The 26,032-nt window shown below is 37.3% G+C and overlaps 1 protein-coding gene across 7 annotated transcripts in view; it reads left to right on the forward strand.

The window, feature by feature from the left end:
• Positions 1-26,032, forward strand: part of SBF2 (SET binding factor 2) — a 229,782-nt gene that overhangs the window by 99,380 nt on the left and 104,370 nt on the right. For all 7 annotated transcript variants that reach the window (XM_063158476.1, XM_063158478.1, XM_063158481.1 and 4 more), the window contains exons 4-6: positions 12,227-12,340; positions 13,948-14,058; positions 16,349-16,454. In XM_063158476.1, coding sequence (XP_063014546.1) covers positions 12,227-12,340; positions 13,948-14,058; positions 16,349-16,454 — 331 coding nt within the window. The remainder of the gene's footprint in view (positions 1-12,226; positions 12,341-13,947; positions 14,059-16,348; positions 16,455-26,032) is intronic.

The following is a 26,032-nucleotide window of genomic DNA, read 5'->3' on the forward strand; positions in this document are numbered from 1 at the left end:
TAAAAACTGATGGAATAATTATTCAGTTTTCAGTTGGGTCAGATTGGAGGTGTCAGCTACTTGGCACTGTTTGTTTTTAAACATGTATTTCATTTTTATTTGGCAACCTCAGTCTTTCAAAAATAGACATTTTGTTTCCTATTTGATGTAAAGTACTTCCCAGAATATCTGCTGTGACTTAATACTTGAAATCTTTAGAATCCAGAACCTAGGGAAAACCTAATCCAATATGTAATTGCAGACTGCCATTGTTATGTTTTGAAATATCTTCTTTCCTACGTGAAAATTAAAAAAATAAGTAAAACCTTGGCACTAAGCATAATGGAATTAGCTGAGATTAAATAAATAGCTGAGTAAAGTAATTTCTTGTTCTTTTAGGGAAGAACTGTATCATTATTGATTATTTTAAGAAAATGTTTTTAATAATCCAAGAGCACTATGTTCATTTAATACTGGAGTTGAAAGATTACCCTGTTTGTAGAATAATTGAAAGATGTGTTGTAGTAATAATAATAATGGTGTGTGTTTTCTGGGCACAGTTGGGAGCCAGAGAATAATAGTTATTCTCATTTCTTTAGTGCTACAGTTTAGTTGGATGTTTTTGTGGACTTTTAGAAGGATTTGAAACCAGAAATGTACCCCAATATTAGATGTACTTTAGTCTTAAGCTTTAGTGTAGATTAGCTGACACATTCCTCTTAAAAATTTCATGTCTGTCATATTTCCTTTATTTTATAAGTAGAGAGTGAAATATTCTATAGTAATTCTTTCCCAGCTGATAAAAATTTACAATGGCTGACTCTTCCTTCACTCTATGTATTTCATAACATAAACTAAATTTAGCAAACTTGTTATTTATCCTATGGTTTCCAGCAGCTGCTTTTGATTCCCTACCCACATCTTTGAAGTAATGCTCATCACAAAACATCCAGTATTAAATAAAATGGTTTTTTTTTTCCCCTTACATTGCCTAAGTATTAATACAAAATAACCCAAAGTAAAAAACAATAAAAAACTGAGTGCAACAGGATGTTGGTTCTCATAATGCCATTCCTGCCTGTGTTGTAAAGAATGCATATTTTTCAGATGAACTTGCTGTGGTGAAATTTATTCTATGACTGCATTGTTTATAGCAAAACTTCCTGTTTCTTTCTGAAACCCAAAGAGAATAATTGAACGTGCCCTGTTCCATGGTCATTAGACAAGAATCCAGCACGTGTACAATCTGTAATGAAACCTGAGCTCGCAGCATTGGGCTAGGGCACTACTATTGATTTAACCATTCAGATGCATGCTTAATTAAATAATCTGTGAAACATCGTGGCCAGGAACTTGAAATGAAATCTAGACAGTGCTTTGCACAGATAAATACAGATCAGTTTTTCTTTAACTGACTGATATAACTTACTGAGGCAAAAGGAAGATTAAATTTCAGTAAAAAACCCACAAAACCACTTCTTTCCCAGTAGCCTTCACCAGGTAGACCTTGCTGATACATGAGGCTGGTCAGAATTCAGCCAGAGCAGCAGATGAGATCAGATGAGATATTTGGCTTGGCAGAATCATCTTCACAAAAAAGAATTTAAAAAAGGAATCAACCACTTGGAAGTTTCTGTGGTTAATTAAACTGGGAATTGAAAACAAACTCATTTCTCAGCCTGTGAATGCTCCAAGAGAACCATCAAACGTTTTTGGAACCTTCTGCATAATAATACAAACCCTATAGACACAGTTGAGTCTGAGAAGACTCAAGGGAGGACTCAAGTCAAGAAGACTTCTGTTGTTTTGGTTCCCTTCATCCCTGCTTCTGTTGTTTGTTGCAGGATAATTTGTAAATAAATGCTGCCAGAAGTGTAAGGAGTTTGTACTCACATGGAATACATAAGTGATACCATGATAACCTAGGGTGCAAGATTAATATAGCAGCTGTACAAACTACACAGTCTGCAGGAAAAAGTATCCTCCCTTCTATCTCTGGAAGTCCTGGATTCAGTGTGGTCTCTTGGCAGTTGCATGCCATAACAAGGTTTCCAGAGGAAAGCACAGGCTCCAGTAATCAATCAGCTGATGGCCTATTTTCAACTTCTTACCCCGGGCCAGAAAATAGAATGCTGTTTTCTTTGGTGGCATCTCTGAATCATCCTTTGCATTGTTGCAGTTCCGACTGACCTAGAATTTATTACCTGCACGGGTGCTGGTCAGATTGCTTACCAATCAGCTCTCAAAAAAGTGTGATAATATAAAAAAATATTATTGTTAACTTTAGTCTGATTAATTCTCCATATCTGTAGGCACAGGTGAGATGAACACACTCCATTGAACAGGGGAATGGAGCTCACTTGGTGCTGTGTGATTTCAGGTGACACAGCTTTGCCATGGAGTCCTTCACGAGTTGTTCTGGTTTGGGGTGCTAGTCTCGCTTATTTGTCCCAGTAACATTTGCTAAAGCTAAATAAGGATATATTCCTCATCTGGGTTTAAAATGAAGCAGTAGAAAGTTTGACCTTAGGAGCAGAAAAGTTTGGATTGTGGGTAGACACTTCCAGAGGCAGTTCAATTGACAGTGATAGAGCTGCTGTCATTCAGAGGCATCCTGAGCATCTTGCAGAGCAGTTCTCTGTGCAAGGTTCCCCTCCCACCTCAAGTTCCTACATGAGTGCAAACAAATCTGAGCTACTGCTCTGCTTCTTGGTCCTTCCAGCTTCTTGTGTTTCCAGCACGTGCTTGGCTGTATCCACGTTTCTGTCTGGCTTAAGGTGCTGTTTAGAGACTCCAGCAAACAGAGCTGGGGGCCTCATTCACTGCCATGTGCCTGCAGCAATTAGTAGGAGGAGAGCGAGTCAAAATATCTCTGTTTCCCTTCCTCTCACAGTGCCTTCAAAGTTGGCTGTTTTTTTCAGAGGGGCTGGGAGGATGTGGAGGTGTGTGATGTCCCATTGCTGCATTTTGATTGCTTTTGTGGACTTGAAACCTCCTAGGTTTGAAATCCACTTGAAATGTCATTGATTTGGAAAAACCTTGTTCTATCAACCAGAAAAAAAAAGTCTATTAGTTTATTTTTCTGGCAGCTAAAGCCAGAAGCTGTTGAGCAGCCAAAGCGTGTTCAGAAGAATCATAACCTACATCTACAGAATTCACCCATAAAACTCAGTTTCTCTATGTTTGTAGCTTTATTAATAATTTTTAAAAGTATATATTTGTATACCTATATCTGCATACATTAACATGTTTAGTTCTGTGGGGTGTACGCATTTTGCTAAAATGAGGTTCTTATTTCTAACAGCAATTTCTGCATGTTACTACTTGAGGAGACAAGGGCTTGATTTAATACTTTTGACTCAGCAGATACTTGCAGTGACCTCAGTTGTGCTTCTTACCAGTTGCACAGTTAGAATTTATATTAACAATGTTTGGAAGAGCACCACAGATAGAATCTTTCTTAAAAAATGTTGACTCAGATAATTTAGGAACATAATGGTCAATTTGTACATTGCTTTGCACTTGGAAAGAAATTTGCCCTCTCTTCCCAACCCCACCATCAACAAATTAGAGGATGATTTATGCCAGCAATTGTGCCTGTGCAACTGCATTTCTTGCATTGCAGAAAATCTACTCAGTGAGATCAGCACAACACCCCAAACATTTGTTTATAACAATCTTATTACAAGATTGGCTTGTGCTTGTGTGTTCTCTCAAGTTTGTGTGTGTTTGTGTTGTGTGTGTGTGTGTTTGTGTTAAAATACTGCAATTACAAATATAGGATTAAATCTGTTGCTCTGGAAAATTGGCATAAGTAATAATTCACAGCTCTCCTGTTTCCTGCCATTCACATTCTCTTCCTCTCTCTGCCCTCCCCTGCAAAAGGAGGAAAAAGAACTTGTAAAAATCCCAAACCATAAAATGGCAGATTCACAACATTCATAGATATTTCCTGAGTCAAGGGAAAAACTGCCAACAAAATGATTGTGCTTCAAAAAGTTGTGATTTTTCAGCTTGGACTGGAGCTTTGGTGATCCTGCTGTGCTCAGGCAGGAGCTGCTCAATGAGTCACTGATGTTTTACCAGGGACTGAGAACACTCAGTTCAGTTGTACCTGTTTTGTGTGGGAAATCTGACCCCCCCCTTTGGATATTAAATGAGTATGTTCTTCCTAAAATGAAGTTTAATAATTTTTTGTTAGTATTCCAAATGCTGAATTTATTCTGAAAGTTTCTTCATATAGTCAATGCCCCAAAGCACATTTTGGGTAAAAAGCACCCCAATTTTAAGAGCAATGTTTAGTATGTTGTATCATCATCTTTCTGAATCTACTGAAGAATGACTGTTGTGACATTGTATGGAGATTTAAGTAGTGCCTTATTTCCTTTCTGGTCTGGTGTAAAGGCCAGATTGCAGATAATTTTCTATATAAGAAACAGACTTGTATCTTAATGTCCTTTTATACATTTAAGATAACCATCAGAACTTAAGATGAGAATAGTTGTACAGAGGAAATCATATTTCCATCTTAATAACTCTGGCAATAATTTCTCCTGCCCTGTTCATCCCCTGGCTCGTGCATTTGCACACGCATCCCCAAGCTGAACTCGTGCTTTTGCAGGGTACAAAAACTTGTGTTGGGTAAAGGTCACCTTGTCCTCTTAACTCCTGTGTTGTTGAACAGAGGCCCCAAGTTCAGCTCACAGACAAGGAGATGCTATCTTTTCAGCAGAGGCATTTCTTTGTCAGTAGAGATCAGATTCAGCTGACTTTCAAACAGTAGTGTAATACTAATTCAGCACTTCACTGGAAGTCCTTCAATGCATTTCCCCATATGCAGTTCAAAGGGATTAGTTGTTTTAATTAACCAAAACAATCTGTGTGTGTAAAATTTTGCCTTGGTATATGGCTATATATGCTGTTCTATATTATTTATCAAAAACATTACAGTGAGTTCAAATAGGGCATGAATTACAGCATTCTTAGATTTGAGATTTATTTTTCTGGCAGCCTTTTGTTCTGCATGTATTTCGTAGGTGTCTGCGGTTTTCTCACCTTAGTTTAGGGGTGTGTGTGAATTCATGAATCAGGTTAGCTGCCTTTGGGAAAATTCAGAAAGTTTTAGTAAATTTGAAGCTTTGGAATGTTTGCTTCTGCATAATTCTTGCTGAGGACCTGGTGCTGCAGTTCTTTGCTACTCCTCAGGGGTAAGGTTAACACAGTAAAAGCAGTTATTAATGCTATTGATTATTGACATTCCAGCAGGGCAACTCAGTGGCATCATCTTGGACTTCCCAGATCCTTTGGAGCTTGCACATCCTATTTCAGAGAGACACTTTGGCTGGAAAGTTGCACTGAGATGTGCAAAGTGTGGGTGTGAGGTTACTTTGGTTCCAGAGTGCTTTCAGTGGTTTTGTGTGATAATCCATATCAACACCTTCTGGAGGTTTTCAAAGTGAGGGTATTAAATGGCAAACATCTAATAGATGGTGGTGGTGTCAATTTTGTGTAATGCTGGAAGGTGCATTGCAAACCCTTTCCTATCACATTTGTACTCTGAAGTGTCAGTAATACACAGGGAGTGAGCCAGTTGACCTGTCACAAAACCTTGAGATTACTCTATTTGATAAGTTTATGATCTTCAAGTCATTTTCTGTCTTTGATCCTTATCTTTTTTTAGTTGATAGGCTCCTTACTGTGCTTTACTACATTGTATTATCCCCATTTTGAAATAATTAAATCAAGATAATGGCTTTTAAGCTGGTTTAATTTTTTCCAGGATAGGTTTAGCTGCAGTGGTATGGTTCTGTGCACACAGCAAACCACAAAGCAGATCTGTTCACCTGTGGTTTTAGCTCAGTACAGCACATTGCAGGCAGACTGCAGATTTGACTTCTGGCTGCAGGCAGCTTAGTTTATTTTAACTTTCCTACATGTGTTAGAATTTATTGGATACATGCATTTATATACTCTGACAAGTAAATAAAATTAATTGATGCTGAATGTTTTTTGGCCTTTGATTGTTAATAAAGCAGCTAAGGCTGTGTTTGGCTGCTAATAAGACAAACAGAGACCAAGTCACATAAGGAGAAAGGGATCTGTCCCAAATGAGTAATTGGCATAAGATTGCTAAAGTAAACTCCAAATAATTTTTCCTAAAATAAGAAATTGAACATGGTCTCTAAATCTTTGCTGGGCAGTTAGTAGAAAAACAACAGGCTTGGTGAACTTGGCATAATTTCAATGCAGAATTTTGCATAGGGCAAACTGGTTTTGACATAGTGAAGTACTAGAGAGCAAGTTTTGGAATGAGAGAAATTTGTTCTCTTTCGAAGGGTGAACACATTATTAAAGCACAACTCTAACTTCAGTTTCTGCTCACATTTGATTTCCTTTGAGTTTCAAATAATGTCTGCCAGCTTCCTTCCACCCTCAGAATAGCACAGCTAACTCTAAAGCCTCGTGTTTCTTCTAACTTTTCTATTAGTACCTCAGTTTAAATTGCTTTTCCTCCCTCTGACATGAAGATAAGCCTAATTTTTCTCTACTCAGCATGGATCAGAACTAGCATTCCAGATTCTGAAGACTAGGGTGAAAACATAGGAGAAGGGTGGCTGTGGTTCATGTGTGCTGTAATTCAGCTGCATGTTGATGGAGCAAATGATAATGCTGCACTCAGTAGTAGGGAGAATTTTTTTTGACCATATTGGTAGGTCCTTTTCATCTTTCATAATTGACTTTGGTTCCTAATGTTGATTTTGGCTAGATAGCTATCTTTAAGTTAAATGTCAATATTTAGAAACAGAACCGACATCTTAAAATAATGTGATTGTTGTGGCAAAATCAGGTTTATAAAAGTTCAAGAGGAAACCTTAAAGTTTGAAGGCTGGGTCATGGCAATTACTATCTCTGTTTAATAAAAGAATATAAGGTTAATATGAGTAGAGTTGGTTTTAAAGCTCCATTTGTTTTTTGGCTGCCACATCTGTTGCCTTTAAAGGAGTTGTAGTTTTTCACTGAAGTAGCACAAAATCAATCACCTTTTTCTTCTGGAAGTTTTAACAGTTTTTTTAAAGCAGAAATTGAGACTTGCATGAGAATGTCTGCTTTTGTCCTGATTTACCCCATGCAACATTGAAACCCTTCCAGTGTCAGCCAGATGTGGCTCACAGGAAATGCAATTTCATGGAAGTGAGTGGGAAGCACAGAGATTTCAGAGTCCATTGCCACTCAATGGAAAACTTGGAGTATAAGCTCAGCCTTGATCAGGTAACCCACAAATGTGTTAACATACACATAAATGTACATGAAATAAAAATAATTCATGGCTGTGAGTACCTATTTTCTTGTTACATGCAGGATGCAGCTATTTATTAATATTTATTGTATTTAATTTATTTAATATACATTTAGCTGTAAAGTATTTTGCTCTTGATCAACTCCCATTTATTTGAGGGAAATATGCAATATTTTATTATCATAATTACCTTTTGTTTAATAATTTTTTTTTCTAATACTAAGCTTTCAAACTCTTCTCTCGTTACTTGATAAAATGCTGCAAGCTTTTTCACTTTACACTGCTCAGCTTTACACTTTTTCATAGATGTAGAGGGATTTTTAGAGCAAAAGGACACTGATTAAACAAAGCAATACCTGACTTAATATAAGGTATATAAACCCCACAATATTCAATTTTAACTACAATGATTGAGAAGGTATTAAAGCTTTTTCCAGGATCTGGGACATCATGCCTGATTTGCTGGTGACTGCAGTTGTCAGTTAACTTCCTCATTAAAAAAATGTTTGAATACTAAAACTGAATTTGTGTAGTTTGGGCTTGATGCCATGTACATCCCTTGGCTAACCTGAGGAACAAATTGTTTTCAGAAAACAAGGAAACAAACAAATAGCAGAGTGATGATGAACAGTGGTTATCACAGTTAATTTTTCTAAACTGTTGGTTATCAGTCAGGGATCAAAGCTGCTTTAATGCATTTATTAATTCAGCTGCTTTATAGAACAAGTTCGTAAACTATGGAGTGATGCTGTAAGTTCAACTGTTTGGTTATTGCATATTTTAATTTACCCCTTCACTTGAGGTCACAAATATGTTCAGGGGCTGCTTCTCCTATAAAAGAAGAAAAGCCAACAATTGCAATGCATACACTCTCTAGTTCCGTGCTCTCATTTTTGTAAGAACCTGTGAAACTGATTGTTGTGTCATTCTGGGAATTTTATGTATGTATATATATCTATATTTATTTATTTATATACATGCATATATTTTAGTGTAGATGTGGATGTGAACATTTGTTAAAATAGATGAAAACATTTGAGTTTAAATATGTGAATTGCTGTGCTTTTAGTGTACTGAACACACACACAGACATATTTTGGCCAGTCTTTTAAGATACCACTTTATGGCTATAGAAGCCAAGGTAAGCAGAATGAAATTGCATCCTGTGACATTTAAAAGAGGTTTCACCATTTTCTGAGTTTGTTTATCAAATGTTATTAATATAATTAAAAAACAAACAGAAAAAGAGATGGGAAGAAAAAACCCAGCAAGTAAATAAATCAAACATTTTGTTGTAAAACCAGGTAAGATTTTTCTGTTCAAACTTATGACATATCTTCAACCATGTTCAACCTATATAAGAAATAATTGCTCGTTTAATTGTATTTCATTTTTTCCAAGGATTTAATATTGGTTTTAGTTTTAAAATTGGCTATCTTAATTTTTCCTATACATTTTTTTGATCTCGTGTGACATAAATGTTAACATTCAATACTGTCATGTTGCCTGTAAGTTTTTGTGATAGTTTGTAACATTCAGGAAATTTTTTGGGAAAACTTCTCTAAGGAGAAAAGTCAGCCATAGTTTACAGATCTCTGCATTATATTCTTTTTTTAACTTTAGAAACCATGTCAGGGTGCAGAAGAAAAGAGGATTCTGGGTGTGACAGGCAGGGAACAGGACCCTGATGGGCTTTGGCTTTAAGTACAAAAGACTGAGTGTTTTAAGCATGGTGAAATTGTGTATAACCACAGCTCGTGCAGTTCTTTGATTCAGTTAGATCTGCCTTAGTTACCTATTCTGTAGCTTATGGAAAAGTTTTTTTCAGGACTTTATTAATTGGATGGTAAAAAGACAAATTATTCATTTGCCTTCTCAAGGCACAGGTATTTCTGGATTAGATTTTAGATGTTTATCACCTGTTAAACTAAATGGATTGCTAAGGATCTGAAACATTGGTTTGCTCTCTAGTGGTACTATTTTCTAAATTCAGCTGTTCTCAAAGTTTGCTTATTTCAAATAAATATAAAGAGAAAAATGGAAGGACAAAAAAAAAAGGAATATTTTTCAGTATTAATTAACCAAGGCAAATTCAGGGGAGGGCAGTAGGGCTGGGAAGGGTCTGGAGCCCAGGTCTGATGAGGAGCTGCAGGGGGAGCTGGGGGTGTTCAGCCTGGGGAGAAGGAGGCTCAGAGGGGACTTGACCACCCCACAGCTCCATGGAAGGTGCTTGTAGCCAGGTGGGGATCAGTCTCTTCTCTCAGGCAATGAGTGCCAGGATGAGCGGACACACCTCGAGGGGAGGTGCAGGTTGGACATCAGGAGGAATTTCTTCACAGAAAGGGTGATCAGCTCTGGAATGGGCTGCCCAGGGAGGTGCTGCTGTCGCCATCCCGGGAGATGCTCCAGAATAAGCTGTGCATGGCACTCAGTGCTGTGTAATTGGCAGGGTGGTGTTCACTCAGAGGCTCAACTCGCTGATCTCAGAGATCTTTTCCAACCCAAATGATTCTGTGGCTCTGTGATTCTGTACTTTAAATTCATCTTTCAATCTGTGTATCCTTAGCAAGCTTACCATACCATCCATTTATTCTTAGGTAAGTTGTAAACTGAATGCGGCACATATAAAATAAAAATTTATTGTAAAAAGACCCCAACATAACAAACTCTTTCATTTTGTTGGACAGTATTTTTTATTGGACAGTATTTTTTCCTTAGATGGAAAAAGGGATAAAGAAAGATGAAATGTGTGTGTGTCTGACCAGAAGTGTAAATACAATCACATTTGTGGCTTTAGTGCTCTGTAATTACTTTTGGTACAGAATGCTTATGCTGTTAATACTTTGCTTGAAAAGTAGGTTAAAAGTCATGTGTTTGAAATGATTATCTACTTAGTCTAGTGACTCCTAATAACGTGCCTGTGTGCCTGTCAGAATGTTGAGCTGGGTAAGAAGCACAGCAGTCACATTGCATTTTTCTGTAAATCTTTTGTGAAGTAGGAGAGAGTGGTTGAAGAGTATAAATGCTTTATCAATCAATATTGTGCTGCTGATGTGCCCCAAAAGCTTTAAATCTTAATTTTGAATTAATTCAAGACTTGGTCTGAAGTTGTCAGATTTTATCAGAAAGGTCTTGCATGGAAAGCCCCTCCCTGCCTGAGCACCCTGAGGTTTCATTATCTCAGTACCATGGAATATGGAGGAGCTTCCATGTTCCCTTGCCTTGAGGAACGTGGAATGTGTTTTAATTTCATTTTTCCTAATGTAAAAGCCCACAATTTGTCAGATATCCAGAAACTGTTGTCTTTATGCCTGGAACTCATACTTGCTCTTTAGAATGGTTGATACAGTAAACTTCTGCTGATAATTAAAAAATCTGGGGATTTTGGGGGCAGAGGGAGGGAACTGTAATTCCTGTAAAAGCTCTCCCTGTCAGGATTAAAATGGGTGAAAATATATGAACCTGAGTGGGATGTGTGACTGTTGAGTTATTGTGTTTCTTTTTTATTTGTGAAATTTGTGAATCACAATTTTATCTTAGAAATGAAGTGCAGACTCAACCAAGAGCATACAATGCAATTGCATTGCTTGATATTTAGGTAAAATTCAATGTACAAAGCCAAGTGTTTGCCCATATGTGTATGTGTACTGTTGAACTGGTTTTATTTTGGTATGAAAGTGTTATACTGTATTAACCAAGGCATTCTGATTAAAACCCAAGTACTCACTTTTTATATCATTTTAACTTGAATTCTGAATTGTGGGTTAGAATTTCTGTACATTCTGAATTGAGGTTGTGAAATAAAGCTTATGAGTTTGTAGCATTCCTGGCATTTAAGAGCATTTTTATCAGATTTCATCCATTTAGGAGAAATGTTGGATTTTTTTTTTAAGGAACTGAAATGATGAGTAGTAATGTGACAGAAATAGAAGGCAGATTTTTCATGTTGTCATATGAAAATGGACAAATTTTTTCTCGTGTTCCTAATTAAGATAATGGAGTGATTTTTGCTTGGAAGAATGCTTGGTCAGAGGAACAAATAAAAGAAATTTGGTGGGTGGTGCGGGGTTGGAGAGAATTACATCCAGAAATTGGAAAGCAAGGACATTCTGTCATCTGAAAACTTGAATTGTCAAAGAATGTATGGAATTTTAGAAATGAAAATATTTAGTGACATCTTCAGTTTTGGCTATGAATAATAATAAACTGTTTGTGATTGAATAAGTTCTGGCAAGAAGGTTATAGCCACTTGCACAATATCATGAGCAACTGCAAGTTTATCTGCACTATGCTGTTCTCTCTTTTTTTTTTTTTTTTGTAACCTTAATGGTTCCTAAGTGTGAGCGATTTTTTTTTGAGAAATCTGAGCCAGTTTTCTGGTGAAGAAATATCTTTAAATTCCAAATTCTCTAGGTCAAGCTGGAGATGACATTACAGATAATTTCAGCTGTAATGTTAATGGGAATTCTGTAAGAACTTGAATTATATTAATATGAGGAGGACAGCCATTCTTTTGTGAAATGCATGATCTCTATATTTGGAGAGATTGCAGATCAGCCACACTTTGATGTGGAAGGATCTTGTTCTATCATCCACTTCACCATCTAAAATGTGCCACAGGGAGTATTTAATGTGGAACTGTGTCCTGTTAAACTGTTGTTTAAGAGAACTTTATTTTAGGTACATTGTGTTTTTTAGGTAAATTGTGGGGGTTTTTTAGGTAAATTTTTATTTTAGGTAAATTGAGTTTATTAAACTGAATTACATCGAGAACCTTCAGGGAGTTGGGGCAACCATTGGAGTGTGCTCCTGTTACCTGATTTTGTTACCAGTTTCAAATAATGCAGTACTTTTCTGAAGCTCTGAGAAATGTTAACTTCTGGTAAAAATGCTAACATTGTGGTTTGAGTTTTCTTCCTCCTTATTAATTGAAGTGTTTCTGTTTTCAAGGGAACAAAAGAAATTGAAGGTGAAGAGGAGTCTGGTTTAATTCAGCCTGCAGAAGTATTTGCTCCTAAAAGTCTGGTGCTGGTGTCCAGATTGGATTATCCAGAAATTTTCAGGGTAAAGAACTTGCAATTGCTATTTACAATATATCAGCAAAAAAATCTGGTTTTAAATGATTAACAATGACAGCACTTTTGATGAAAAAGATCTCACTCAGGATTGATCTGGGAATTTAAAAGCAAAAGTAGCTTTAGATTGAACTAGATAAAATTCAACATCTGTGACAGTAAATAGCCCCTATAGGTTCAAGTAGTGCCTTTTTACCCTCCAAGCATTTTTAAAACTGCACAGAAGGAGTAGTAGAGATTTTTTTGGGCTCAGTGACTCTCTAATGAGAGGAGTTACTAGGACAAAAGCAGACAATATTTGACTAACTATAAAATGGTAAATTAACAGTGAAAATCTAGCTCTCCTCCCTATGTAATGGTAAATTAACAGTGAAAATCTAGCTCTCCTCCATATACAAAGCAAAATGTCCAAGCCTCTTCCAGACCAAATTAAGATGCATGACCAAGATTTAGGACCTTGGATTACTTTCAACTGGTGAAATATGACTTATCTGGGATAAATGAAAAGCTTAAATTTCTCCTAAGCTAATACATATGAACAGAAACAAATAAAGTTCAGTTTACAGATGAGGGGAGGAAATCATTCAGCAGTTGTCTGTAGACATTAAGGATGACTGCACCATGGGAGATTAAAAGTCCTCGGAGCCAGGATCTTGTCTCTCACAGTGGCCCATGGCAAGTGCAAAGCAAAGGGGGTAAGAATAGAGCAGGCTGTAGAAATAATTCCATAAAATGCTTTCCTCATTCAATGTGAATAATAGTTAAATGACATCCTGAACCAGAGGTGTTGTTCCTGTGGATTTTTCAGTAATTAGTTCACTTTCTTAACATTCATATTTTACAACAACCCATGGCACAGAGTTTCACTGTTTAACTATGTGTGATATGAAAAGTTACTGTTGGAATTATTTCTGAGTAGAGAACTACTAAAATATTTGCTGATTATCAAAGTTACAACAGTGAAAAGGCAAAAGATGCTGTGGAGGAGTTATTTCCTTTTGTCCAAAGGCTTCTTAGAGTGTCACGTTGATCTGGATTGAATTATATTAGTAAAAATGCTAAAGCTGTATCTGTGATTTCTCAATCAAAATTTGATCCACTAATAAAGTATGCTGAAATATTAATGTAATATTAATATAAATGTATTTACATTGATATAACAAAATTAGAGATGTAAGTTAGATAACATATGGAATTGCTAGTGGTTTATACTGGTGTTAAAATGAGCCTCAGAAGCTCATTGATTAATCAGTGTTCTACCCTGGAAACCAGTCAGGTTTTAATCCATTAGAGTTCAAAGCACAGATGAAGCTGTGTTGATTTTTATATTTTTTAACAGTAACTTATAATAAACTTATAACAATCAAAGCAAAAACGTTATACCTAGAATTTCTTTTAAAAAACCATACATCCCTTGCAAGTAGCCAAGCTAATTTTTTTAAATGAATTATTACCTCTGTGGCAAATTACTTTTGTTGGAGGTTACTTCACTGCACTAGTAACTATTAAGAACTTATTTTTTTGAAGATGATATACATAGATCTTTGAATAATTTGACCTATATGGCAGTCTGATATATTTTGTCAACCTTTCTAGGCTTGCCTTGGTTTGATCTACACCGTGTATGTGGACAGCCTGAATGTGTCACTGGAGACTCTCATTGCAAATCTCTGTTCATGCCTTGTCCCTGCTTCTGGAGGGTCTCAGGTAAGTGGGGAGGGGGGCTAGGGGGGGAAAGGGTATTTTTCCAGTTAATTTAATTTATGAAGAAAACAAAAAATAAATTCTTGAGATATTTTTGAAGAAAAAAAGATCATAGTTCAGCTGAGTGCTTTCCCTGTGGCCTGTGAGTGCTTTCCCTGTGGCCTGTCTTCTAAAGACAGCAAAAATTCCATTCCAGGATAAGGTCAAAGGGTTAATTTTGTCACTGAGTTGGCTTTTACAGGGCACATTAACAAATTAAGCAGTTTGTATAAGTTTAGTTTTTAAATAATAAAGTGTTCAAGAATATTTTTGCTTGCTACAGAAATTTTTAAAGGTATTTTTGTTTTACCATTTTTTAACATAAGCTTCATATCTGTTCATTTATGCCTGTTTGTTCCTTGATGGAATTTAGGATTCCACTGTCATTTCTTTGATAAGTCATTTTAGTTTCTATTTTCATGATTTGTTTTTGAAATGTTAAAAAGTAACTCAAGTGGGGTTTCCTCAGAGGAATTAAATATTGCAAATTGCCCATGCTTTCAAAAATTAAAGTTTTCTAGCTAGCAGACTTCTTTGTAATTTTCACTTGTGCTTTCTGTGAGCAGAAAGTCAGGTTTGTTTCTTGATTTACTTTTTATAAAATATTCCTGTACATTTGTGAGGTTTTGGTAAGCCAGTTGAGTCTTCTGTGTTTGGTTTTTGCTTTATGCTGTGACCCTGATGGGAAATTATGGTCCTTACTATGAAACATACCAGAAAACTACATGTGCAGATGGCAGCATTTTAAAGTCAATTACATATACAACTTCCCACTCAACCTATGGGGTTTTCAACCCTCCTGAAATCCTATAACTTCCTAATTCTGTTCTGGTTTTGCCCTGCCCCTGGCTGCTGTGGGACTGCTCTTGGTGCAGGAAGAGTCAGGGTGTCCTGTCAGCTTAGTCAGGCTCTGCCTTGCTGCTCTCCAGGCTGCCACCTCTGCTTTTTCTGTCCTTATTTTTGGTTTTGAAGGGGAGTAATCAGATTTTAACTCCTCATCAGAAACCCTCTTTTCCAGTGGTATTCGAGCCTCTTATTTTTGGTTTTGGTGATCCACTTAAACTTCTGGCTGTGCTTCTGTCCTCACTTTTTTCTCCCTGTCCAGGAATGCAGCTTTTCTCTGTGGCTTTGCACTGTTAGAAGAGGAAGGAAAAGTCTTGCTGCTGTGGTTGTTCTTCCTTCTGCTTTCTCTCTTCTAGTAAAATGCTCACTCATTTCCAACTAAAATTTGCTACTGTCAAACTATCATTTAAATCAGAAATTAAGTGTTTCTGCTTTTTTAAGCTTTATGCTTGCAGGACTGAAGGTGAATTATAGTGAATTATATCTTTTGGGTGGGAACACTCTTGCAGCATTTATTTCCAGAAACAATCAGCTGTGAAATGGGTTACTGACCTGCACCCAGGCCTGCTGCTGCAGTGCTGGGCAGAGCATCTCTGCTACAGCTCAGGGACTTGTTTGGGTTTGCTGGGGAGATTTTTAAATACCTGCTGTGCAGCCCGCAGAGCTTGCTGCCTTCCTACATTCCCCACCTTTGCTGCCATACAGAGTGAAGATTTACACACAGAAATGCCCCCAGCCCATGGGAGTCTGGTGAGAGGGAGCTGCTTGGCATCACTCACTGCCTGAGTGCCATGTGGGTTTGCTCATAGCAAAGTGAGGGTGTTTTGCAATTGCAGAGCTGTTTGGGATGTGATACTCAAGTGCACTCCTTTCCCTCCCATTTCCTGCCTCCCTCCAGGGAGTGTTCTTGTGCTGGAAAGGTAACTGAAGCTGTGATTGTGCTTCAATGTGCAGAGCAGGGGCACAGGAGTAGCAGAAGTGCCCTCTTCAGTACCCACATGTCACAAGTATGTTCATACTCAATACACACCTGAGGATGGTAGAGAGCAAAGTAATTCAGTTAGTAGTACTGCGCATTTTTCTGATTTAAATGGATTTGAAACCTTTTTATTCCCTGGGAGATTTTTTTATTGTATTAATAGAAATGTTTTTATTGTATTAATAGAAATGTACTTTTAACTGCCTTCAAAGCCATAACACTTTAACTAAGTCAGTGTAAATGCAAGGGAGACACTGTCATGCTCTACATTCAAGGGGACATATCACTGTGGCCAAATTATATTTCAGATCTCTGTTTGACTTTAAATTTCTGTGTACAAAATAAATAATTTTTGCAGTATAAATCACTTGTCTGTATGGTGACAGCTTGTTCATTCTATATAAATTAAATTTTAAAAAATTCTTTCTACAGAAATTGTTTTCTTTGGGAGCTGGAGACCGACAGCTGATACAGACTCCTCTACATGATAGCCTTCCTGTCACAGGCACCAGTGTGGCTCTTCTCTTTCAGCAACTGGGTATGTCTAGGCCTGCTTTGAAAAAACCCTATTTTTCTAAATTATAAAATGAGGTATTTTCTGTTCTAATTCAATTCTAATCATGTGCCAAGAAAGCTGCATGGTAAATATTAATTTCTTCCGAATGAAAGAATGACTGACTGGCTTTTACCCCCTAATCAGACATTCAGAGAATCTTTTTGTGCAGCCTGCCTGTGGTAAGTTATCTCCAGTATTAGAGAATCATGGAATTGTTTGGGTTGGAAGGAACCTTTAAAGGTCATCTAGTCCAATCCCACCATGTAGTATCTGTAAGTTACAGGGGGCAGAAGTGAGCGTGGCCCCTGCATAATCACAAAAACATTCCTGTAAAAAGATTCCCTGCTCCACTCCCCTTGGATACTGTACAAACTCCAGAGAACACCAGGGAGGTTTGTAAAAAAGCTGGTGAGACCAAAAAGTTCCTATAGTGCTGTTGTTGTCTGTTACTGCCAGTCTTTCAAGAAGATGCTCTAACACAACCCTCTCCAAATGTTTTCTTGCTCATGACAATTCCAATGCTGCATCTCTGTTATCTGGGTACCTCAGTCCTGGTCTTGTCTGTCATTAAATCCTGACACTTTTAGTCTTCATTCCATTGGTTTGTGAAGGGACTTTGAATCATAAAGTTGTAGCAGCACTGGATAAAGGCACAATTAATAATCTTTTCTGATCCTGTGAACCTCAGTTTTACTCTCAAGCAACCAAATGGCCTCAGGATGTGTTGTCATCCATTCTTCTCTCAAACAGGCAGTAAGAATGGATGGAAACCACAAAAACATTGGTGAACAACACTAAGCTTATGCCACAGAAAGCAGTATCAGATCTGATGAGCTCGATGCCATCTCTTACTAGGATGATTTAATTGTATCCTTCCAAAAAGAATATCATTCCAAAAGGAAGTTTTTCATTTTTTAAATAGTAGTTTAAATAAAAGCAAAATTGTGGCTAAAATGGTATATAGGTGCTACTTAACTGCTCACTGAGGTTTTACTTGCCTTATTATGTCAAGATTCATTAGGATTGCTGTGATCAGATTGCAGGCAATGTTTTGAATGTGGACAGACCTAACTAATTTTTCCCCTAACTTTGCTCCTTTTTTGAAGACATAAAATGTGGTGTGAGGTACCATAGGTGCAGCAGGTTACACCATGTGGTGTGGTATGTTCTTCTTTAAGTATAATGTATGTGATAACTGATTTGAGGCAGCTTTTTAATCAGTTCTACTGAAAGTTGCTATAAATGCACAGTTCAGAAGATGTCAAAGAAATTGAGGCTTTCAGTTAGTTCTTAGGTGGTTATCCTGTCTTCTGGCACTTGGCTTTTGTGTGGCAAATTGGGATTGGAGTGTTTTGTCACAGGATCAGGCTGAGGAAGCCAATGAGGACAAATCTGAAAAGTCATTGTATGCATGAGATTTATAGAGGAAGCCATGAAGGTGGAGTGGGAATGTAAATATATGGAAGAGAAAACTAAAGCCAATCTTTTTTTCTTGTCTTACTGAGAGCATATTTTGCAGGGCAAGTTTTTAAAATTCCTCTTGTTGTGTATAGAAAGGAATAATAAAGGAATAACATATGAGAATTTAGCATTCTTTCCAACACATACGGTTTAATTTAATGTTGTTAACCACATGTTATTAGAGGGTTACTGTATACAGATGGATGTCATGTAAATTCCTAAACCCACTGTAGCAGAGTAGTGAAGAGTTTGGAGTTTAACTAGGACTAGATTGTTGTGCTAACAATCAAAAATCCTTTACCTTTATATTTTGAATTTGTTTCATTTCATATTAGCTCCCATATACTTTTCAATGGCTATACCCCCAATTTACTCTTTGTCGACCACCTCATCCTTCTTTTCCCATAGTCCATTAGCCTTTTTGCTGTCTGTGGTTTTGCTGCTCTTCTGCCTTATTTTGTCCTCCTGACTTCCAGTAAATGTTTGGAGGTTTTGTCTTTCTGGCTTTTTGGTGCCTTGTAAGAAGTATGAGTCAGTAAGCCCGTGTTCACCAGATGTCCTTTCCAGGGCACATGAGGATATGAAGATCAGCAGAAGGAGGGGGAGAGAAAGGGAGATAAGGAAGGAAAAGTCAGTGCTCAGTTTTCTAGTTACTGATGCTTCAACTGGCCTGAAGAAGGGAGAGACTGAGGAAAGTGCATGGTTATAAAACTTGGCAAATCTTGTCACGAGAAGTTTATAGGCTCACATCCTGTTTCCCTGAAGGGGATCGTGTAAGCTCCTGGACAAAAAGAAAAGTTGTCTCCCTTAATTTCTGTTGCAACTTTGTCTTTTTGAAGACTATAAGAGCAATCAGGAATAGTTTGTCTAATGGCCTTGTGTGGACCCTCTTGTTGTGTCTCTATTTTTTGGTGTGGCAAGAGTGGAAGAGCTGCCTGGGAATGGGCTTGGTATTAGTTAAGGAATGTGCAAATAAGTTGGCAGGTAGATTTTTTTAAAGCAAGTACTTGAACTCTTTGTAAAAGGCCGATTTCCCCCCCTCCTAGTATTGACCACTGATTTTTTTTTTTGTTTCTTTTTGTTTTGGGGGGGTTGTTTGGGTTTTCTTCCCATATGTGCCTCAGTTGCCAGTTGATGTATTTAAATATCTGGGGATACAGCACAATGGTAAAATTGTCTTGTGTCTCAAAGGACACAGATTAGAAAATGTTTGTGTTTTCATAGTGAACCTCACTTTTCCAGAACAGCCCAAAATTCCATTCCCATGTAGGTGATGGGCTGTCATCATGTTCTTAGTGCCAAGGCTGGTTAATTCCAAGTTTCTGTCTGGATTTACTAAAAAAAGAGTTGTTAATACAGCTACACGTGCCTGTTTGCAATGGTTGCTAACACTAAAAGGAGGACCAGGAAATATGAACCAACTGTTTTATAAATAAATTCTCATTTATTCTCACCTTTCATGTAATCTTATGAAGAGTTAAAGGCAGTGAATCCAGAGGAGTGTGGTAGAAGCCACTGGCTCATCCCTTCGAGAAAGTTTATTTTCCTAAGATAAGGCCTAATTCTTTCTGCTGGAGATCACAGCTGAACTTGTCAGAAGTTTTTGTGCTTTTTGGAACAATATTCACACTTGCTTTGTTTCCCTTGCCTGGCTGGAACAGGAGCTTAATGTGTATTTGTCTCTACAACCTGGGTTAAAGCTTTCTAGTATTTTTTTTGTTCAGTACTTCAGTGGCAGCTGTTGTCCCCTCCAGTCTGGTGTTCAGGACACAAATATTGACCAGAGCATTTGTCCAATAACGACACATTCAGTGATTTCTCTGCTGGCACAGGCACTTCATCCTATCTCAGTGAATAATAGAAGAGTAGCTAGAAAAATATTTGTGAACTGCATAAATCACCTTTTTAAAAATAGCTCTTTCTCGGAGAAAGGTGGGCAGCAAGACAACATGTATCACTATGAATAGATACAAAAGTAATTTCAACATTTATTTTGAGAAATATTGTGCAATAGTAGCCTCATCATGCTTTTTCTGCTTGGCAGGATAACACCATGTCAGCAGATGACCCTCCCTGCATTACCAAGTGCACAGCATATCTGGAAACAGACCTTATTTGTGCTTAGGCATTAAACTGCAGTTGGGAAAAATATCCCCAAAGGTTTTAAGCTTAGTAATAAGGAACAGAAGTCTTTGACATTTTAAATCATACCTTCTTTTTTTTTTTTTTTTTTTTTTTTTTTTTAAGCCTAATATATAGGAATAGTGTGACAAAAACCAGGCCTGTAGCTGGATCACTAGAAATTATTTAATCAATAAAGGATTAGGTAAAAAACCAGGAATCATAAAGTTACTTTTAAAAATAATGTGTGGCAGCAAGAAGACTTTCAGTGCTCTTCTATTTCTTGTTGTCTGTTGGTAAGATGGTAGGTATCTATAGAAGCTTCAAAATGCAGTAGCTTTCTTCAGGCTCAAAGGAGATTTAGGTTATATTGAGGTTATATTTCTCTCCTGTCTCACTGCATTAACTGTACATTCCTAAGTTTCTGCCTTAAGCTCTTTACTCCAGACTCCAACCCTACTTGCCTTCTCCATGTGGGTATTCAGCAGGGATGTGTTCAATCCTTTGAGTCTAAGACATACACCTCCATCTCCCCAAGAGACAGCTTTTTACCCAAAAGAAGCCAGGACAAAAAAATTAGTGACCTAAGGAGCAAAAAAAAAGCCTATGGTTTAGCCAGCATATTTCATTTTTGCACATTTCAAGGCCTGGTAGCATGAATCACACTGCTAAGCTGAGAAGAAATTACAAACATTTATTTTCCTGAAGAATTTCTCTCTCCTTTCCAAGTACTTAATCAAAGACAAAAGAGTTTTGCTTCCTTTCCTTCTTGTTTAGACTCATATCAGGTCTTCTTTCCTATGTCCTTATTTCCCCTGTACTGCTTTGTTTGCTTGTGCTTGTTTTCCTCCTATCTTAAATTCACCACTCAAGTATTTTCAGTAAAATCATATAGACTTTGTGTTAAAAAGAAAGTAATTTTTTTAAGTGGTGAAAATGACACATTGAAGTAAATTCTGCTTTGAATCTTCTGGATGAAGACACAAGGTAAGGGTGCTTTGGAATCCAGGGCTGTGTAGAATAGATTAAAACATGGAATGACACAAACATGAATGGTCATGGTAGGTGGAGCCAGGTTGGCTGCTTGGCAAGTTTGTCTTTGATTTGTCCAAACTGTGATGTAACTGGAAGTGTTAAACACCATTATCCTTCAGCCTTTTTATGTGTCTTAAAGTATTTTTAACTAGAAATTGAGTGTGTGCCATTAGACAGTATATGTACCCTCAAAAAGGTACTCAAAAATAATATAGTATGGTTGAAGACTGCAGTGTCATGAAATATCTGTAATTCCAGATCTCAAAAGTGATTGATTGATTAACCTTCTAAAGATTATTACAGTTGCACAAAATATAAATACTAGGGCAGATGTTTGTGGTGATGGGGGAGTTGCTAAGCAGAGAAGTACTTCAGTATAAGCACTTTAAATGCTCCACTCCAGCACTGATGTATTTTCTTAATGTGACTGTTCAATTCCAAATTTCAACACTGTGACTTGGGACTCAGAAGTTCAGAGTGTTCTCTGTCCTTTTGCCCTGCTCGCATGTTCTTGCCCTTCTTTTGCATCAGAGCAGATACTTCTCTGATATCACAGAGAGCTGCTTAAAATTAAATAATTAAACAACAGGAAGCAAGTGGAAAGAAGTGAATTATTTTCCATGTGTCCATGGAGTGACACTGACACAGATGACTTTTGTTGGTTTAAACAGTCATGGAGCCAAACCCTGTTACTGTTACATGGTGATAAATCCAGTCAAAACATAATGATGGGATTGTATATTAGTTGTCATACCTGTTTAGAATTTTTTGGAGTTGTGTATTCAAGTGTACAGAAGTAAAGGAAATGCTGTGTTTTCTAATTTTCAAATTTGCTAAAAGTTAATGAAGAATGGTGGAGATGTATGTGGTTTTTTTTTTTAAATATAATGAATATACTGTAATTATTTTATGTTCAAAAATTTGTTTGGACAAAATCTTAATTGCAGCTGCATTATTTTAATTATTTTTTAATTGAGATGTGCTGCTCCAGCTCTGTTTAGAAGTAGATATTTGTATGTGCCAAGGGATTTGAAGCTGACATGCTGCACTTTACAGCTTTGGCTAACTCATGAAAACCACATTTCTAGGATGGTTCTGTAGTTGTGCCAGTATCACACAGCAGATGTTCTGCTCTCAGAAGAAATCTGTGCACAGGCTGGAGCTGAGCAGGCTCTGTCCTTGGTTCTTACAGGTCCTGTTTCCTTTGGAAGCTGCTGTGGCACTGGGCAGCCCCAGGCCCTCCTGGCTGGGAGGGCACCACAGCTTCTGGTGTGACTGATTCTGGGAAAGAGAAAAAGATTTTAAAATTGTATTATTTTCTTCATCTTAAAATGTGAACACTGATCAGTTTCTGCATTCTGCACTAAAAATGGCTTCATCTGTTAACTGTCTTTCCAATGTTTTATTGCTTCCCGACCCCATGCCTCAGAAATTATGATGTGAGCTACTGGGGCTATAAACAGTGAAAGTGTCCAGCCTAGAGAGTAACATAAACAGTGTCACCTTACTGTGATAATTAGAAAATAACCTATCAAATCAAAAGGAGAAAAACTGAATTGTGGTGTGCCTCAAATGAGTTTATTTTTGTGGTAGCTAATTTTTAAGCTCACAGTATTTGCAGGACATGCAATGCTTTACATTTTTATTTTGAATGACAGTAAAAGTAGCCCTACTGCTTAAAAAGTGTAACTTCCTTTAGAAAACATAAATACCCAAATAAGGTAGAGTCTGAAATTAATATTTAAATTGTTGGTCATGTTACAGCTCATACTGGATTCTAGGGACTGCTGTTTGAGCAGTGTTAGGGTTTTCTGCTGTACTCTATCTTTGTAGTTTACTCTGTAACATAGCCCATAAGTATTTGCCATTTGCTGATTTTTACATCAGTATTGTTCAGGGAGAAGTCACAAGTTAGAGAAACAGGTGAGCACCACGAACAGGCTCATACAAAAAGATCATGAGTTATTTAAGGTTGGAAGTTAAAAGATAATTTCTAACTGTAGGACAAGAAACATCCTGAAACACCTCCTGTTGGGAATAGTAATGCAAAGCATTATCAGTGTATTTAAGATGAAGCTTGATCAGTTTGGGGTTGTCTGATATAGCCATGATAGGAAAAGGCTGGAATCTTTCACTGTTTATAGGCCCTTCAGTCCCATATATTCTAAATCCAGGATATATTAAAATACCCAGAATTTTTGCTTTTGGCTTCATTTGTTGACACTTTGAGTAATGTTTTCTGTAATAAAATAACTTCTCATTATTTTAATTCTGGTTTAGGGGAGATAAAATGTTTAGCCTCTCATGTAATGTATTTTATGCCAACAGATGACAATACCAAATTACTGTATAAATGGGAAAAGACATTCCTGATGAATATATATGTGTATTTGTATGGCTGGGAGACATTATGAAAGGGTCACTGCACAGTCAGCACATGAGCTGGCTTGTACTTGTTGACTAAGAAAATCCTGGTGTCTTTGACATACAGCAAGAATATTTTAATATTTCATTATGTAGGGCAGCAAAGCAATGAGAGATGTAATCTGCAGAGCATGTGAAGAGTCCAAGTGCAGGCATTTTCATACATCAATACCTATAACAGGGAAATGCACTAAGGGTCGATGTGGTGCCCTTTCCACCAATCTTATCTTTATGAGATTTCAGTGATATGAACCAGAACTTTTTTTACTGTCAGGTTGTTTACAAACTTCTCACCCAACTCAGTCAATTTCTTTCCTTTCCATGAAACGTCACGTATCCTGTGATGGGAGCATATATAACTTTTGTTGGTTTTTAGCAGCATGTGTAAAATGCTACAAATATGTTAAATGTTTAACACACTAAAGCATGTTAAATGAGGACTGTTCTATTTAAGTGTATACACTTCTAATCAGTGTTTGATCTTAATAAATTGTAGACTCTCCAGCCTATGGGACCTGGCATCACATGAGTGGATGCTGTTGGCTTATGTTCCAGTTTCAGTTTAAATCCCACTGGCTGGTGAGCTGCAATTAGCTCCATAACCCAGCCAGAGAGAATTTACCATTCAGGCTTTCCAAGTAGATTTGTGTAGTCCATCAAAGAACAAATAGATTTTGAAGGGATTTCATGTGGCATTTACTGCTAATGGGGCCTTACTGCTGCAAGAGCAGAACAAAAGGAAAGTGTTCTTTTAGATGCTGTTGGAAATAAAGGGACATTGTCATAGCGAGTTTTGTACAGGGACTCTTCTGCCTTTCCCAGTAAAGGCACTTTGTGGACAGTCACTGAGGCTTCATTTCCCCAGCAGCCAAGCAGATGATCCTGTCTGGAATGTCCATTTCCAGTTGCACAGTGCTGCTCCATCTCCTTTGCTGAAGTGGTGCTTGACTCAGCCATGCTGAGCAGTTTTAGCTCACCAGGTTAACAGAAAATATTTGGAGGGTGGAAGGAGGGAGGATCCCGTCTGTTTTGTGTCAGCAGTCTCAGGTTTGGTTTGATGCTGTGGTTAAATCCTGATGGCCAAGGGCTGCAGTGGGAGCAGCCCCATCCCTCTGCTGGCCTGAGCTCACTCACTGCTCTGAGCTGTGCTGCAGGTGCAAGGGAAGCAGCAGCAGCAGCATCCCTGCCAGGGAGAGCCAGAGATTCCAGGCAGGTAATGCCAGACCACTCCTTCAGTGCATCCTGCTCTGGTTCTGCTTGTTTGACACCCTGGGAGCTTGGTCAGCCCCCCCTGAGATGCTGCTGCTGTGCTGGCAGGAGTCTGAAATGAGTTGGAGGCACAGGAGTTCTTATATCCAATATTTCTTGCAGTGTTCCATGTTTTTCAGCCCAACCAAGCACATAAGATGCTCACTTATATCCACTCTGAACTTTTATTACTCTTTTACTGAGACAAATCATGCAGTGGTTTATTTTAAGCAAATTATTAATCTAAGAAAGAAAAGATATCTGGCATAAATTAATCAGCTTAAAGCTGTATATTTGATAAAGTGCTGTAGTTAATGAGCCTTTTTTAAAAGAAAACATTTCAAATTAGAGAAAAAAATTTACAGAACAGCTCTATAACAATTCAATGAAATTTATTTAAAATATTAGGTGAAAATTTGTTTTGAGATATTTGAGAAGAGAGTTATTTTCTATTCACAGCAGGACTTCAGAAAGCACATCTCCGAGGAGTGTAAACAAATAATTGTTTTTCAGAGATGAGCAAAATGTAAGTTCCAAAAAGCAAATGTCTAATAAATAGACAAAATTTAAAAATACACAAACGAAGCTTGTCTCTGCTTATAGAAAATACTGAAAGGGATCCTCCTGGGAACAGATGGCTTTTCTTTCTATTTTTGCTGGTATGAGTGCAGGCAGAATTTTCTCACTATTCCAACGCAGGCTTGGTAGTTGTCATACCATCAGAACTTGCAAAACTACATTTTCCAAACTTTGGTGTTAATACTTATGGTGAGAGGAAAAGAAAAACATTTCTATATACCTTTACTTCCATATATTTGGTATTGTAAATTCACATTTAAAGTTCTGCTCTTTAGTTGCATTTTGGGCTGAAGTATCACTGTCTCAAGAGGCCAGGAAAATCTCAGAGAATTTGATATAGAATTTTTAAAATTTCATAAATGTTTTGAAGCCTGATCTTTAGAGAAAATAAAGAGATTTTTAAAATTTTTCGTGGTCACACCATTTCACAGTTTCTTCAGTTGAATATTTGTTCTTTATGCTCTCTGAATATCAACCAACAGTGGCTGAAGATTGCTCTTACAGAATATCCTGATCAGCCACATCTGTTCTTGTTGGCTTTGCATTTATTTGGTTATGTTCACATAATGCTTCTGTAGTAAAGTTCCTTGAGAATGGCTTTGTAGTCCTCAGACAGGAAACAGGTATGTTTGCAGTTCCTTGTGTATCCTTGACCATTTTTCCTGTGTACACTTCAAGAAAGACAATACTCT

Source organism: Melospiza melodia, chromosome 6 (assembly GCF_035770615.1).
Source record: "Melospiza melodia melodia isolate bMelMel2 chromosome 6, bMelMel2.pri, whole genome shotgun sequence".
Lineage (NCBI taxonomy): Eukaryota > Metazoa > Chordata > Aves > Passeriformes > Passerellidae > Melospiza > Melospiza melodia.